Here is an 18,240-nt window from a genome sequence, read left to right as displayed (position 1 = left end):
CTGTAAGTCTCTGTACAAATATTTTGATTAAGAAAGTCCTTTCAAAAAATCTGATTCTGATTCACATTAGGTAGAGAAAGGGAAATTCAACAGCCTGTGGTTACTCAATAAAACAAACCCTGGCTACTCCATTACTAACTGTAAATCTTTGATGGATGAAAGAAAATGAAAGCTGAAAAAAATCATCAAGGATCAGAACACTAAGCAAACACTCCTCAGTATTCAGCCAAGGGACTGCATAAGCACAAGCTGCAAACTTCTGAAAGAAGTTCAAGTTTAATATATAAAAGACAACATTCCTAAACAATAAGATATATAGTTTGAAAAAAAAAAAAAGATCACTGGGGAGAGCTTGCAGCCTTTAAATCTAATTTCCTCAGTCCATGATGGTATTGTTGTCTCTAAGTTAGTTTTGATAAGGGAGCCAGCTCTGCTCCCACTGAAGAACATGGCATCCTCCCGTTGTCCTTAGGAGGAACTGAGCTAGAATCAAAGCCACTAAAAGATGCCGTGATAAAATCTCTGGAAGATACCATGGTCCTGTACTATGCTTTTCACATTTCTGAAAAAAAAATCTATGTAGTTCATTTTCATTGATATGAAATATGCCTTTTATACAAAAATACAGGCCAGTAAAACAAATGAATATTTAGCAACATTAATGACCATGAACTAGTTAAAGTGCCTGGAATGGAGAGTTTCCCTGCAATTTTATCATTACAGAATGTCTCAGATAAAACAAAGTATTTTGTAACGCTGGTATTTATATAAGCATTCTTTTAGTCCCTAACAGCCAGCAGAGCTTGCTGTCTTCATTTCAGATTAAATTTCAAACACTAAACCAAAATGCTTTATTTATTTTTAAATCCATACTTTCTAAAAGTATGCACTCTTTCCTGGAAATGAAATTGTATCATGCAACTGAAATTGGCTTCTGATTTTATGCAGCCTGACTAAGGGTTAAGAACGAGCTACGTTATAATTCAACTTGCAACAGAAACATCTCTTTACAACAACTGCTTGCAAAAAAAGCCACCAACACACCCAGAAAACAAAACACTACCCCATGCTAATAATGAATGCTGCTCATATCTACCACGTTCTGTTAAACTGCTAAAATTACCCAGATAAACCATTGGAGAGTATGTCAGGTTTAATTAATACAACATGACCTGATCATCTCCACACTTAGGAAGAAAGAAGTTTGCATTCTTTAAATCTGGAGCTCAACCTGGAGATTATGCTAAGTTGCTTCATTCATAGTCCACACTCCTCTGCACATGTCAGGAGGACCGCATTTGTCCCCTCTAGTGATAAACAAATTATACATGAAATCAATTCCACTTCACAATAATTTTCCCTATTGGGTATTATCTTTCCTCCTCTGCTCCCTCCAGTTAAGCTTGCGTCCTGTAACTTGCTAATGAGCTGGGGGCTTTCTGTTCCAGGTGGCACCCCCTGCCTCGAAGTCATGACATTTCCCATTTCGAATGCTGCTGGCATTTTTCGACAGCTCCTGCTAACTAGCCTTTTTGACCTGCACTAAGAGGAACTCATCTGATCGAATCCTCTAACCTGCCAATCATTCCAGCAAATGATCTTCACAGTCACTCCCAAGGCAGGAGCGGGGGGAAGAGAGAGAAAGAGAGAGAAGGAGATGGATAGAGAGGGAGAAAGCTAGCATGAGCGTGATGCAGCAGGCAGGCAGGCAGGCAGGCAGCTCTGCAGCTACCTAATGAGAGTGCTTTAAGTCTCTGAGGCAGCTGAAACATTGAAAAACTGGGGGGAAAATTAGGGCAGAACTGAATGCCTGGTGCTGTAATTACAGATTTCTTTCCAGCCTGAGATCATTTTGAGAGCAATACCTCCGAGATGTGCCATTTTCTGAAGAACACAAGTTAATTTTCCATATAAATAGAAAACAGATATATTTTTCCCTGCCACCATCAATATGCAAACCTCATAATTCTGCTCTGCCAAATGGCGTTCCTTACAGAATTAATTAGGAGCTGTAAGCTTGTTAAATGAGTGTCTTCACCTAGGGATGATTATGAATATTTTTTGTTGTTGATGTAAGCCATAAATAGCATTTCCAACCTAATTTAAATGCTGACAACATTTACACCTCTGTGTTTACAAGTGTCTGCGCACAGACACATAAAACAACAAATACAATATCTACATAGTCTAGATGAGACTTTCTGGGCTGACACCAAGCAGAGTCATGATAATGACTAACTTGTTTTGATTTTGTTCTTTTTATGATGTGACAGATTACTCAGTGTTGAAGCTTTCAAGCACACAAGGACAGATTTAATTGTGTAGACTTTCTTTGACAACATGTAACTAGATTTATTCTTAATCCAAATTAACAGGTAGACTGTAAAATACCCAGATTTCAGTAGATGAGCAATACACGTAGTGAAGATGACAGATACTAAAAGCAATTACATAATATAAATTTCAAGGAGAAAACTTGAACAAAAAGGCTAATGCCATGACATTACGTGCTGTGATTGTATCGTTATAGTGTCCATGCAGGAATGTATAATGCATGGTTAGTCCTTACATTAACTTCAAGAGAGTTATAGAAATGTCTGTACAGAATTAATGGCAAGGTATTAATGGCAGAAAATGATCATTCATAATTCCTAATTCAAACCATACATATTTTTCAAAACAATGTTATTAATTTATAATAGGGTCACAAAATAACAAAAATAGCCAATTTTGTCTCTGCTTCTTAAAATATTGGAAGATACAGTTTCAGATTTATTCCTCTGTATCATATATTTCCATTGGAGAATTTAGTATTTCACTTTGATTTTTTTTTCCCATGGATTTTTTATATTGATTTAATAATAAAAGCATGAAGGACACCTCCCTCATCCCTCGTTATGAGGCAGAATAGATTCATTTATTTTTATTAGCTGAGTTTTAAACTATTGCTGCATTTTTAAGCAAGGTTCTCCCCACACCTAGGAGTATTCAGTGCACATATTTTGCACTGGTTGGTTTGATTTCTTTGTTTCATAGAGAATCAGGCAACATAGACTACACACTCAATATACAAACATAAAGCTCTCTCTTCATAAAAAAAATTAGGGTATTTGGCATTACTGAAATTCTCTCTCTTTTTTTTTTTTGGGGGGGGGGGGGGGGCTGCTGAAAGTAATATGTTTCCTTGCTTTTGAATGCTGCAAATTGTGCCTCAGAGGCAATGCCTCTCATTAGCTGTGCTGTCTCTCTGGGTTACAGACCGTGTGTCAGCACTGGAAGCCTCTGCTTTGTCTGGAAACCTCAGTTTCTCCCCTTCAGTGGATCCACTTTTCCTCTTAGACAAAGCCTAACTGAGGAGTCACGTGATGAAATAATCCTGGAGGAGAGGTGACTGTCCATGGGAGAATAGGGATAGCTCAGAACGGCTTTTGCCTCCCTCCCAGTCATTGTCATTTACACATTGTCCTCTCTGTATTCAAACATCATCCCAGGCTATCAGCCCACTTCAACTCAAACTGCCTTTCATGCCTAGACACTTCTTAAAGCATCAACAGACCACAAAGGCTGTCTAGTAGGAATCGCTTGCTATCCTAATATTAATAATACAATACAGTGCTCTTCTGGCATAGAGGTTCCACTTTCTGTGTCCTAAACAAACTGGAAGACAGATGAACAGCATTGCAACTGAACACATGCATTCATGGAGATACCATTAATATCTTTCCTACAGCTTTAGCAACTGTTAAATTAAAACCTCTACACTAAAAATGATTTCAAAAGTGAATCTTCACAGTGCTGAAGGCAAGTCATTGTGTGTTAGAAATGAACTAAAAATAGGCTCCAGACTATGCTATGGAACAAGAAAATACGGTGTTCTCCCTCAACAAAAGTACATCTGTAATAGCAGTAATGTCCCTTTTTCTACTGCCAACTCTGTAGCTGATATGGCCATGACTTAAAAAGATCAGACCAGTAAGTAGCCAATAATTTCATGCAGAATAACATAGGATCAACCTCTCCTGGCTATGGAGGTTGGAAATACTTGTCCTGCCAAATGCAGCTGGTAACAACAGAAGTGAAGTTGCCTCTCTCTTTCCAGCTTCCTTTCTCTTCTTCACCTTCCTTCAGCCCCAAGAAAACTCCCAGACTAACTCCTCATCCAGAACACTACCAACGTTTCTGGAAATCCTGTTCATGCTTACTTATTTCCATGCATCAGCCCTCCTTCTCCTCAAATCCCTTTTATTCTCATCCGACCTGGCTCAAGTCATTCATGAACAAAGCTCTTTTGGTCATTAGGTGATGCCAGATGGAGGCCACATCCTCCCAGACAAATGTTTCCCCAAGACATTTCCAGAGTTCCCTGACCATTCCATCTCCACAACCCACGTTCAGCCCTCACATTGTGAAGTGGTGCTTGTGGTTCAGGAACCTCAGGCACAGGTGCAGGTGCTGTTATGTCCTGTGTATAGGAAAGCTTTGGGCCCCAGTGCTAAGATGGCTGAGTGGGATTGTAGGACTTCACTGATTCACTTTCCCCAATGCTATGCAGTAGAACATCCACTCTCAGAAAGGATTTTTTTACCAGGAAGACAAGAGACTGTGTTTTTGCCTGCTTCTCCTGAGAGTGGCCAAATGGCAGTGTATTTACATTGTTACAGTACTTACAATGGAGCCCTGTCACACCTATTTCCAGCTCCCACCAGCTCCATCACTGGGTGGTGGGTCACCCTTCCCTGTGGCACACGGCGGGCACCTGGAGGATTTCTGTGCAGGCATCTGTTCCACCTTCCAGCCCCATGTGTGCTTAAGGTGGATGGGGGGTTTGTATGACAGGGGCCTTGCACTGGTCAGCTGTCTCTTCAGTTCTTTTCACCATCTGAGCACATTTTACAGATGACAGTAGGATTTTCTTTATGGCTGAATAAAGGGCAAAATTCAGTCTATAACTCTCATTTTAAACTAATAGGAATGAGATAATAAATTCTTAGATATCAAGAGGAAAATGTAGCCCAACGCCTGGAGTTTCTCCCTTGTGTGTTGAATTTAGGGCATATTCTATCAGTGTGGTGATCTTATTCTTTGATATTAAGTAAAGCACAGCTGGAACAGTCTCATAAAACCATTTTGTTGTTAACATATGAAAATAATGGCACTAAAAGTATTAAACAGCCAAAATATGTCTTGGATCCTGCAGTCATCTTTCACAGCTTAACATTAATTTAACATTTTACAAAATTGATGCTACAATTTCAGCTCTGTTTAGTACTATCATTACTGGACTCAAACCCAAATTACTTTCAGCTGCCCACCACAACTGCATCTTATTAGCCTTTTCATGAAAGCCAATTTATGTAAATCCAGTATTAGTTAAATAATTAAACTGACCCTCAACGTTCATGTATAGACGCTGTCTGGTACTAAAAGATGCAAGAGAAATTTAAACCTCCCATCTTCAGTACTTAGCACTCCATCTTTTTCAGCTGCAGCAGCACAATGACTGTATACATCTACTTGAATCTATTAAGAAAACAGTACATTTAAAAATGAGACTGTTAACTGCCATACTTTTAGGACTGTGCTTTTCTCTCCCAAGACAGGCTTACACCAAATTTCTAAATCTAGCACCTCCAAAACATTACTGTTTTTTTTCCGCTTTTTACAATGACAAAAAATGTGGCTGACACACAGTGACTGTCCAGGATTTCCCTTTCATGCAGACCTTCCTCCACAGCAATTACAGGCTTTTATCCGCTGAAGCTGGACAGAGGAAGACTCAGAAGCACAGTATACAGTGTTCCATGGTGATTCAGCAATTCCGGGATACCCAGGACAGAGTAAACATGGTGAAGCAGTGAATTAGAACGACTTTTCAATACTGACTGCTGACACATACACTGCTGGGCTATAGCTTCCCTGCAGCTTGACTAGTGCAAAGCAGGCAACAACTCTGTTTCCACACAGCGGTGCTAAAGAAGTACTTGTACACAATTTGTAAAAGCAACACGAAGATTAAAAAGGGCCAAAAACCAAGAATGAAAGTATTTGGATAGGGCTGAAACAGTCCTCTCCCCAGCTAACAAGTAGAAAAGGGTAATTTTATGTAATGATTCTGGGCTTTGGAACACTGCTGGTCAGAAGCAACCAAACCAGACAAGCTCTTCAGTAAGCAGCCCTTTTTGCCATTACACTGGTAACTGTCACCTATTCAGCTTTATTTTGTTTTACACAGCTGAGCTGACCCGAATGACAACACCGTCCCTTCCATTGGCTGGGCTTGTGTCAGTTGCCAGCTTAAATGGGCAAGGAAGAAAGAATTCAGCATCCTGCAATTGAAATTCAGGACTGCTCGGGTGCATGTGCGTGTGGTGAAGCAATACAAATAAAGACCACTTTTTGTTTTGCTCCAGTGAATTGTCAAAGAGATTTTGAAAGCCAGGGGATTTCATTATGGTAATACAGGTTAAATACTTTAAAAGCATATGGTGCTACCGTCCTGAATGAAGCTGTCCCTGTGGCTCTGGGAGGCACACAATAGGCCAGGAGCACATCTCATGTCTCTGGTCAGCCAATGAGAACCGGGGATTATAAATCACCACGAGAAAACACCGCGTGCTATCTGGTACCAGGTAATGCCTTGTCTTTTCAATTATAATTTGACTCATCCTGCTCCAGAAAGGAGCATGTTCTAGTCATGTATTCCACTAACCAAAGGAAAAAGCAGCTCTAGAGTTTCTTATGGTCCACCCTCATCTTGATAAAACAATGCATGTACAGATAGATGAATATTATATACAATATATCTCAACAGTATATGTGGAGATGGGGAATGTTTCCACAGAGATGCTTCCTGACCACTGGGAAAGGAAAAAAAAGGAAAGAGAGAAAACCTTCAGGCACAAGATAGAAACATAAAAATCTTTGGTGTTACCACAAAGCTTTGAAGATACTTGGATATGGTCAAAAGATTTCCCCTTCTCCCTGAAATGCCCCATCTAATTCACTGCTGACAGACTCTTTTGTGTAAAATAGAGCACATAACTACTTACTTACTAATTTTCGCCAATAGGGACCAGTCTGAAAATTGACCTTGGTAACTTCAGATGCCAGCTCTTTCCCCATGGGCAGTGAAATAATGTGTTGTCTCTCTCCCAGAGTCCATGACAATGACAATTCAGTCCACAAAAACCCTATTACTGGTACAGGTCTGACACAGGCATTACTTTTCAGAAACATGTCCCAGGTCATTGCTATTTTAGGCAATTTTTTACTGCAGACGAGCAATTGAAGCACTGCAATATTTTAAAGAGTAGAAATTCTCTGGGATGCACCAGGTTCTTCAACTTCTTTGAAGCTATTTCTGGGGGCAGCAGATGAGCTGTAACACATGATGACAGAGCCATTTACAAAGTTGCTGCCTTTAGCTGCTCTCCGTTACTGATCTGCCAGAAATTTCTGCTTCCAAAGTTGGCAGATGCTGATGTTTGCTCATGCCTCAGCCTCTCCTGGGCAAAGCCCAGTCTCTTTGCTCTCCAAAACCTAACGAAAGGTGGATTTAATTCAGTGGGTGTACTGCTAGGGCAGCAGCTTCTGGCAAGCATATGGAGAGCACAGCAGGAGATGATAATTTCTTAAATTATCACAGCAAGATTTGGCACTGTTTGTTTGTTGGAGCTCTCTATTTTATCCCCTATTCTACCCTGACAAAGAAAATGAGGAACACTAGGAAGAAAGGAAGAGATATAACAGACACAAAACTAGAATTTCCTTCTGCACCATTGTGATTTTGAAATTGGCTGAAAATGGTCCCTTGTTTTTTGTTTTTCTTCTTTGTTTGTTGTTTTTGTAGGGTTTTTTTTTTGCATGTCTTCTAATAAATAAATACACAACATATTTTCAGTGGAAATACACAGCCGTTATTTTAGGTGGGAACTATAAAAATGAAATAGATTGTTCATACACCAAAATTCAGACCTCTGCAAACAGACAGGAACAGGGATCTTGTCCCTTTGACAAAGCCATTGCACACACAGTGCTGTGTTTCCAAGCTCATCAGCAGTCCCTCACCTGGATCCTGAGGCACAGAGATATGTTTCTGAAAAAAGGCTTTTTTTTACACCATGTGGTAATGAATAGTTGCCTCAGGAATGCAATAAGTTGGATCTATTTAAATGCCAACTCTGGGACAAGAAGATCCCAGCTCTGGAAGTACTTCTTTCTATGTATCTGAAAGGATCCTCCAGTGATTAGCTCAGGTGCCAACATGTGATCAAATAAATTCTACCTCTTCCATTCATTCCTTACCAACTCTGTATATGCAAAGTCTACTCAAGAAGATGGCTAAAAACACGCATGTACTCGTCCAGGAGACGGGCTACAAGTATTTGGTTTCCTCTGCTTTCTTCATAATTTGACATATTTCCTTGCAACACTGGCGTTTTTAAATTTTCCTTTAATCCCACTGGGTATTAAGTTATCCAGCCATTCTTGCTGACACTCAAACAGCTCATCTTGTTTGCCTCCATCCTCACCTCACTTACCTTCATGGCCCTGGGGAGCTACTGTCATCTTCTTGCTTTTCATGCACCTTTTTGTTTCACTGAGCCTTATGAATGGAGACTTTAACTGAATATCTCACACTAAACACCCTGTCTGCTACCATATGTTTACTACAACTCTGCTCCTCTGCTAGAATAACTGACTCAGCTCCTATCTCATCCATTTTTCTGCTCACTTTACTGATTGAACATTCCACTTGTCAGTCACTACTCTTCTACTTAAAGTCACAGCCACCTGCTATTCAGATTAAGCCTTCACCAGGCCTCCGTTTCTCATCATCAAGATTACAGTCTGATTTATCCCAACTCATTACTCTCTCCACACTGACTGATCTTTCCTCTTGCTTGCTGGTCTCACTCCTTTAGAGGTTTCCGTCCATCCTAACAGTTCCCCACCGAGGTCCAGGTTCCATGTCCATATTTATTCAGCCTCCCCTGATATTCTAGTTTCATCTGAACAAATTCGAGTTTTCTAAATAGCACATGTAAGAGGACTTTTACTTTCCACTTCACACTCAGTATTATCTGCTTTTCCCCATCTTATGGCTCAAGCCAAATAGTGCAGCCAAGAACTGATCTTTTATTGCACTGTACACATCTACCACAGTGCAGTCCCAAGCAGTGATGGAAAACTGTAATCAGTAATGTATACCAACCGCTACTTAACATTTCTTAAGTGCCCCCAGCTTCAATACAATGAAAGGTGCTATTTTGTATTAAAGCTGTGGTTAAACAGCCACAACAGTAAGGCAATGTACATCAAAAGCACACATGGCTCTCTCTTTCTGCTTACAGATAATATTTTTAACAGTCATCTGTATCTGCTTAAACAGATTCAGTAAGAACAACCAAACTCTTTTCTGTTATCTTACAAGCTGGTTTTAAAAAAAAAAATTCTATAGTGCATTTTGTATAAACGAAAACTTTCATTTGTTTGGAGGCAACAGGAAGAAGATTCTGTACATTAGGAGTAAGATTCTGAACATTAGCTTCCACACAAAAGGTCTTTAGCACACATGGGTACATTTGAAGTTTACTTTAGATGGATGATATGTCACATTAGAGCAGACAAGGTTGAAGAGATGTCTGCAGGGACACACCCCCAGGAAAAAGTAGGGATTAGCTTGTCAATAAGGATGTAAACAGACTGCTCTGAGGCAGCCTCATTTCTGACATTAGAAAATCTTAAATGGTTTGCTGGCAAAGAACATGTGCAAAATTGGGGCAGACTGTCAAGACCAGAATCACTTATTTTCAGTATTCAGCCATTGCTGTCTGCCAGGCAAACAACCTTCGTAACATTATAGGTTTTAAAAAAACTGCATGTAAATACCAACAGTAAAACAATGAAGGTAATTAATTAGGGAAAGTAACATCCGATACTGTAACAAGCAGAAATAGCAGAAGATAGACTTCTTGTGAATATATGCCATGTAAATATCAGTCTGTACCTTTGAATAGGTACAAGAGCAGCAGGAGAGTTACACAGCAACTACTCCCTTACTTCAAGTCAGTAAGCAGCCTCTCTACACACTTGCTCTTCTCTGTTCTGTTCTATTACTGGAATATCTGGAGCCAAATTACATACTATTCTGTTGCTGAACAACTGTGATTAAAAAGATCGGGTGTCAGATCCCCAATGGGTATCAAAGCTGTCCAAGAACAAAAACAGTTCTAGCAGATCCAGCGATAGTGATCAAATTTATTAACGTCAACACTTCTGTCTCCATCAAGAACACCCTTCTGCTATCAAGTTTACCAGACCTACTAAAGGAACCATTCCTTTGTCCTTGCCCCAGATTTTAACAAGAGAATTGGTAAGAGGTATTTTATCTCTCCCTATCTTACCAGGGGGAAAAGCTCAGTCCAAATTAAAGGCAATTCAATGTTTAATCTGCTGGCACTGACTTCTGCGATGTTTTCAACCTGTCAATCACACTGATCCTGCCCACAAGGCCAAGAATTTACACTCATCATATTGACAGATCTATACTGCAAAAACAGATTATCTGCCTGAACACATGCAATTTAAGAAACGCGCAGTGCAGTTTTATATTTGGTCTACAGAAATCTAAAATAAATTGTATTTTCAAAGACATACTTTCCAGTGACCATGTCTTACCTGCATTATCAATTACGAACTTAGGTATTCTTCAATGTTTGCTGTTTGATACACCTTTGCCATAACTATTGTTTTTCCCAAAGACTCTCATGCTTTCTCCGGTCTCTGCTTGTAATCTTACATTCGGTACGGTAAAAATAGAAGACACTGCAAAACAGAATGTCAGTTCAAAAACTTCGATTTGCCCCAGAATTAGTAATACAAAATAATTAGTTAATATCTATGCCAAACACAACACTGAATAAATAAATACACCTTTTACATATACGACCCAATTATGCATGTAAGCACTGTAAAAATCATGAATGGAAAGGAATGGCAAGTGCTATGACGGAAGTTGTCTGATGCCAACATTCTCTCTTGTATATGCCTTTAAAAAAACACACAACTGTTTCCAGGGCTTGTGCTTGCTTGCTCACTTCTCCTTGCAATGATTATAATTCATATTTTCCACTTTAAATTTTCCTGACATTTAGAGATAGTTATGAAGATGAAAAAAAAACAGCAATTTTTTGCAATAATTTCACATGACATATACCATCTTCAAAATCTTCAAGCCTGTAGAAGTGAGCTATTTCATTAGATTTCGTTTTATTAACTGTTAGAGATAATTAGGTTTGTTAAAAATATTCCAGAAATTCAAAAAGCCTCCACATAAGGCAAATCCTTTCTGCATGAGTTAGAAAAACCTTGAGGATTTCCACGTAAAACCAGGCAACTAATTAGCAGCAGACACGACATTAATCACAGGGGTGAGACTGCAAATGGTTAAGGACTCACACACTGATGATATGAAAACTCACTTTTACTCAAGATACCTCAAATTGCTGGGAAAAAATGACTAATTTTTAGTACCTTCCAAGAACAAATGTGCATACAGAAATATCCTCGGATAGCTGCCAGTGCATTACTGCATGAGGAAATGTTAATAGCCTGCCTGGTAAAAGAAGTAATCAGGGCTATAACAGTTTCCTTTCTGTTTGTTTGTTTGTTTGTTTGCGCTAAAGATTAGCACAGCTGTACTTCCTGCATTTAAAAGATGAGGATATTTTTTATGCAGGAGATCTTCCCACCATAATTTGACATCTCAACTTGTATTTGATATTCTGCTATCCTTAGTAGCATACATTACAAATGACATATTCTACACAAATAAATCAATATGAGCTTTCAGATATGAAAGCAGGAAAGGGGAAGAACTGCAATTACTTTTTTCAATAGAAAATAACAAGTATACATATACAGTAACAGGGGTTAATCTATAGATTACTGCTCACATCTGAGATGAATGAGAACTGTGTTGCTTCATAAACTGTATTGTATTCCCAGACAAGAATTTTTTAGCTGAATTGAAAAAAGTCTTGCATTATAATGTAACGTTTTTAAAAACTGAATGTGGTTAGATGTCAGACAGCTCCTGTCTGGAAATCTAACTCCCAATTGAAACTGCACCTTGACTTGAAACCAAACCAAAACCCGTATCAACCCTTTTAGAAATGAAATTTTGGAAATAAATTTTGCAAATGCATTTAAAATACAGCACAAGATTAAAATGTTATCCTGTAAAATAGTATGCAGAAGATAAAAACCTAGTATTAAACCTCAAAAAGAGACAGTGAAACTTTTTTTTTTACATTATTTATTTAGGGCAAGGCACCATACTTTTGTGAAATACTGTGATTCTGAAGAAATAATATTTTTGGATGGAAGATCACACAATTGACTTTTTTTTGTCTCTCTCTTTCTTCTGCCTCACCTGTGAGTCTTTCACTGGTTTTGGTCTTCAATCCCCAACTTTGCAATTCAGTATTGGAAACAGACAACATTCCGTGATGGATACTATCACGCACACACTTCTGTTGTGCACAGATTCTCAGGGCATTTATACCTGCATTTAATTAGCTACAAACAGCAAGTCTTCCTCAGTGTAAAACATTAACCCAGAGAACAAGAAACACAAAAAGTGGTGATTTCTCTATACAGTAAACATTTTCCCAAGTCTCCAAAGTATTTGACTTCTTTGTTTTGTAAATATGTTTACAAGTATATTCAAGTCATATTAAATAGAAATGATTGTAGTATTTGATACTGGGATTGTCCTTTCTTGCATCTGGATTTATGCTTCATAATGATTATCTACTAGCCACAGAAATAGTCTTTCTGTAACTCAAAATTTTACTGGAGGCATTTAGAAGAACCTTGCTTTAAAATATAATGATTTTTCATCTTTATTCTCCCCCCTTCAAAAGGTTTCACTGCTCCTGATGTTTAACGTTATGCAAAGACGTGTTTCTGCCAATGAATATCGCCTTATGGTTATGCTTCTGCAAATAACCTGCTGTGAGCTGATAAAAGGATTAATGCAGCCAAAATTCTTAATCTGTGAAATTACAAATTAAATTCTCATATTAAAAATACCACCCTGAGGTATTTTTTGTGGTTTTAATTCCCCTCTGGTGTTCTGCATACATTGTGCTTGTTAATGACTAGGACAAGACTGTCTCTGTTGGCAGCCTGCTGCAGAGTGATAATGTGTAGGCATTTACTTCACTGATAGAACTGGATTTAACCACTGACTGATAAACTAAGTGGCAAGTGGGTAATAAGTCCATATTAACAGAAAAGTACTACTGCAGAATTCAGAATTCAAAATTCTGGCTAGACTAAATCACGCAGTCTGAAGGATTGAGATGTCACCAGTGAAGAGTGATTTTTGTTTTCCATTTAGAGGAAAAAGGATAAATGAACTGGCATTCTTGATGTTTCATTAGTTCTGAGGAAATGAATCTCTTTGCCTCAATTTCAGCTAAGGCAGACTTTCAACAGTACCCTTAATTTACACTGCATCTTTTGAATTTTCAGCTTATGAAGGGCTACAGTCAGAAAACTGAGTGGAGTGGGCAGGGGGTTTTCATGGCAGAGGAGGGAGCTGGGAATCCCTTTGCAGAGCAAAGACAAGATCTGTGACATAGCATACGCTGTACAAAAATTAGTGTTGCTACTTCAGTGTTAATGTTCCAGTTCTACAAATGAGAGAGAGCTCTTCAGGGCAAAGTCAGGAGTAGGGCACTTAGAGTGCCAGCCACAGAACTAGCTCAACATGTAACTATTACACATACCGAGAGTGGAGAAACGAAACTTTTGGAAGAGTTTTCTTACTGAGACTGAAGTAAACATCTACTGAGGATTAATATTCAGAAAGTGAACTCAATTTTTACAAGCAAACTTCTACAGTAGCAACAACTAAGCACATGTGCCATTGTTACGTAATCAAAGATTTTACCTTTAAATACTGCATTTAGATCTTTACTACTGGATGCGATTTTGAAAGCAGAAAATAGAACCCACTGTTCTAATGAAAGCATGTCCTCTTCTTCATATTAAGTTAAATTAAAATAATGATTGGTATTCCCCTGTGAAACCTATTTATAATGCTAGAATCTTCTCAAGCAAAAAATATTATGCATGATGATATTTTTCCCTAGAATAAATAGTAGTGCACTTTAACACAATGGAAAAGAATTAAAGAGATAACTGTCAGCATACGTGCTGATTTTTGCCAAGTCAATTGGAATGCATTTTGTTTTATAAAAGAAATAAAAAGATGTATGTAATCACTGAAAGCATTCTCAACTGGCAATATCATCCCCCATCTTCTACTTAGGCTGTTAATTCAGCAAATTAACCAATTGTCTACTTTGTGTTTTTCAGACTTCTCAGTGCCAATTCCCTTCTTAAAGGTTACTGTTACAACAGACAGAGATTTTGGATTTTTATCCTGTGTGCTGCAGCTAGTTAAGAAGTACTGTATGTCAGAAAATGAAAAGCACTAAATATGTAAATTGTATTTTTTCCTTTTGCTTTACGACAATTCAGATAATTCTCTTGGCTGCACATAATCAAATACAAAGATAGCTAGCTGCAGACTGCAGAGCAGAGATAGCAAAAAAAAAAAAAAAAAAGAAAGGATCCATTTTTCCTGTGTCAAGCTAACTACAAGCTAACTATGTAATTTCACATACACAATTGCACTCAGGTATTTTGTGCATGGATGTGCACATCTGTGAATGTGTTTGCACATGAGTGTTAGCATGCATACAAGTATACACACATGCATCTGTATGAACTACTGTCTTCCTTTTGAATTGATTCAGAGGAGGTTATACTCACTATCAGTTAACTCCCATAGCCGAGGGGGCAGATCACTGAAATACTCATGGCTCAGGGCTGCCTGTGCTGACAATCTGTTCTTTGGGAAACACTGGAGTAGTTTGGAGGCTAGATCTTCTGCATGATTCACATAGCTCAGCCTGAAACACAAACAAGAAGATTTTTCTGAAAAACAATCTCATTATCCTGTTTACTAATACCATCTGCAGTCGGCCCAGTTGAAACGAGCGTCTCGCTAGCCAGTATAAAACAAATTTCGTTTGGGAGCACTGCAGAGAAACACACTGCTTTGGTTAGGGAGTCAATGAATTGATTCTGGATGGATAGTGCAAAATTTATACACATTTTTCATATACAGAGCATATAATGCATCGTATCACACATGCCCTACCTAGAAACACTGAAGGATTGTGAGTAACAGCATCTTGAAAGCAACTGTTCTGATTTCTTCATTTACATTTTATTTGAACACACTGACAGATTGAGGGTTTACAGCACTGGAGACAAATGGTTATTTCTATCTAAAAACATGAAATCCAAGCATAAAATAACAATTATTTATAAAACTTTGTCAAGTATCAGATTTTAGAATCCAGTGATAATTAACATGAACATAAGCATCATGTTTCATAAAGGCATTTTGGGAAGGATTGACTTATTTTTCATCTATTCATATGTCAGGAGGCTGACTCTTCATTAGGTGTTAATGCAAGGCAAACATTAAATTGTCAGAGAATTGTCTTTTGTAAGCTACCTACGGAATTTGGGGAAAACTCATTATTTTACCAGGAGTTATATGCTTGTTGTATAATATGAAAATATAAGCTAAACATAATAGGTTTTGAGAGAAGAGAGTAAAATGGTGACCATCGGGATGTAGCTTTGGTCTAGGATTGTACGGCCACCCTGTTTCCTAAGCCATCAAATTTTTTATAATACACAGTTCAAAACGAGGTGCTGAATCATATACACATTGTGTTACTTCTGCTATTGGTAGGTAATTCTATAGATACTATAAATTGCTCATTACAGATTTCATCAGGTAAAAATGTTAAGACATATTATAGACCTCCTATTTATTAGGAAGTCTACACTTATTCTTCGCAAATAAGTACAGACCTATTTATTAAGAATAGGTATTACTTTACCAATACAGAAATAGCAGACTGCAGTCCAAAATACTGCAGTAATTGAAAAAAGATGGGGTCGGTGTGCTCTAAAATCAATAAACCTACAGCACGTTTCATGCAAATTCTTCTCCTTTTTCCGCTCAAGATGGCTTTCTGGAATACCATTCAGAGAACATGGATTAAACACTGGAATTTTTTTCAATTGTCTCTATTTATCTGGTCTTGAAGAACAGACAGAATACTTGTCCAAAAATTACCCGAGAACCAATTGCTCAGAATGCTGACCTTTTTAGGCCATTGCTTCTCATAAGCCATAAACCTACAGAAGTCCCAGGATATGGATTTGGAATTAGTATTCTAGGTTGAACAGATGCAAAACTCTAGTGTTTATGATAGGCATAATTTTTCTGTTTTTGGCTTGTTTGTTCGTTTTTAAACTCATGACAAAATAAAGGCATCTCAAATTAGATAGTCACTGCCTGTAAATTAGGTTTAAAAAAGGATTAATTCCAGACTCCTTAAACTACCAGTATGTAGAAATTCTTTTATTCAACATTTTTGAAAAACACAGCAAAGTTCATTAAAGAGCACAGCAAAATACCAGGAAAAAAGACTATTCAACAGAGAAAAGGGAAAGGATGACTAAATACCCGTTGAGAACTGGCATTAGTTCTTCTAGACGCTCAAAAGTCTCATGGGCCGGTGATGATACTGAGCCAGTGAGGCTTGTTTTGTGTCTTAATCCCACCTGCATCAACTATTTGTTGAAAGGCCCTGGTAAATCATTTCACCAAGGTATTTTTTTTCCCCTACACAGGTAGCTACATCGTTTTTGGTAGCCAAAGTAAACTTGCCTCGTCTTGAATGAAAGACAGTTTTAAGTTAGAAAAATGTGGCCACTTCTTTAAGTAGTGAAATATTAACCTCCAATATGAGAAAAAGAATTTTACCATCCTTAGCTGATCCACAGGTATACTGAAGATGCTAATTAAGATTGGCAAAGCATAGGAAAAAAAGTGAAGTATAATTCAAAAAATCAATGAATTCTGAACTGCAGGTGAAGTTATAGATGATGACACTCTAGTTCCTTGGTGTTCCAGAATGAAGAGGTGTCATTGCTTTGTTTCCACCACCAAAGTATCTGGTACACTGTTAAGATTTGTTTAAACAGAAAATCAGGTTTACTAATAAATTGAAAATAATTTGAGTAGGAATGATTTTAGAAAGCCAAAATCACCTTCAGTTCAGAAACCACACAGATACCAGTTAAGCAAGAAGCCACAGGTAAGTATAAAAAATTTAGCAGATTCTACATAAATACAATATAAAAGCAACAAAAGTATCTAGGGCTGCAAAAAATCATATCAACTAATGAAACAATTGTGAATAAATCAGTCAAAATTAGGATGTGTTTTATAATTAATAAATAGAAAAAAGACTAGTTTTATCACACAGTCTGCAAAAATATTTCAATCTTCCCTAATCATTACATTTTCTTGCCCAGACAATACTCCAAGCAGGGCTGTGGGAGTTAGTTGTTTATACAGTGCTTTGAAGATTCCCATTGCTACATTATTAGCATCAAGTTCCCAAGCATTTATAGATTTTAAAGTCAGGAGGGACCATAATGATCACGTCTCACCTCTTGTGTACTACAGGCTGAAGAAGATCATCCAAGTAACTCAAGGAACAAATCATCACTTTTAGCTAGCAAAGGTCTACATAAAAGTGGTAGTTTTGTTTGTGGAGATTTGCACAGCAATGAAAAAATTCTTCCCCAAATAGCATGTCTTCTGCTAAGGTCATTTCTGACACTCACTGGACATTGCACCAGGCATATGCATGTGGAATCCTAAGGTTGTTGGTCTTAAAACTGATGACTTAGTGGAATGCATGACAAATTTTGTTGCTTTGTATAAGGTCAGTCTATTCTTTTACTTATGGAAAATGCACTGTATGATCACGTTCATCTACTATATCGGAATTGCTTGGAGAAACCCATTTAGTGCATAACCTTAGCAGTTTGGAACATCAGAATGTTTCGTTTTGTTTCCTTTTTCTTTCTTTCTTCTTCTTTTTTTTTTTTTTTTTTTTTTTTTTTTTCCAATAGTCTCATTTAAATCTCCTCCTTAAAACATTAATGATTTTTCTGATGTAAGTTTGAAACACAAGTCTTCAATAGTGACAAAAGCTAAATGTTCTGATGGGGTTCAGTAGTTAAGTATCTAATGCAGAAAAGCTAACATAAAGGAGTAAAGAA

General features: G+C 37.8%; 1 protein-coding gene across 5 annotated transcripts in view; it reads right to left on the bottom strand.

The window, feature by feature from the left end:
* CDK14 (cyclin dependent kinase 14) overlaps positions 1 to 18,240 on the bottom strand; it is a 318,720-nt gene that overhangs the window by 56,111 nt on the left and 244,369 nt on the right. For all 5 annotated transcript variants that reach the window (XR_002434949.1, XM_021386034.1, XM_021386037.1 and 2 more), the window contains 2 exons: positions 14,851 to 14,990; positions 10,681 to 10,827 (listed from right to left, as the gene is read on the bottom strand). Coding sequence is in view for 4 of the 5 variants with exons in the window: in XM_021386034.1 (XP_021241709.1) it covers positions 10,712 to 10,827; positions 14,851 to 14,990 (256 nt within the window). In the remaining variant the exon portion in view is untranslated. The remainder of the gene's footprint in view (positions 1 to 10,680; positions 10,828 to 14,850; positions 14,991 to 18,240) is intronic.

Source organism: Numida meleagris, chromosome 2, assembly GCF_002078875.1.
Source record: "Numida meleagris isolate 19003 breed g44 Domestic line chromosome 2, NumMel1.0, whole genome shotgun sequence".
NCBI lineage: Eukaryota > Metazoa > Chordata > Aves > Galliformes > Numididae > Numida > Numida meleagris.
This window is presented reverse-complemented; position numbering and strand designations above follow the sequence as displayed.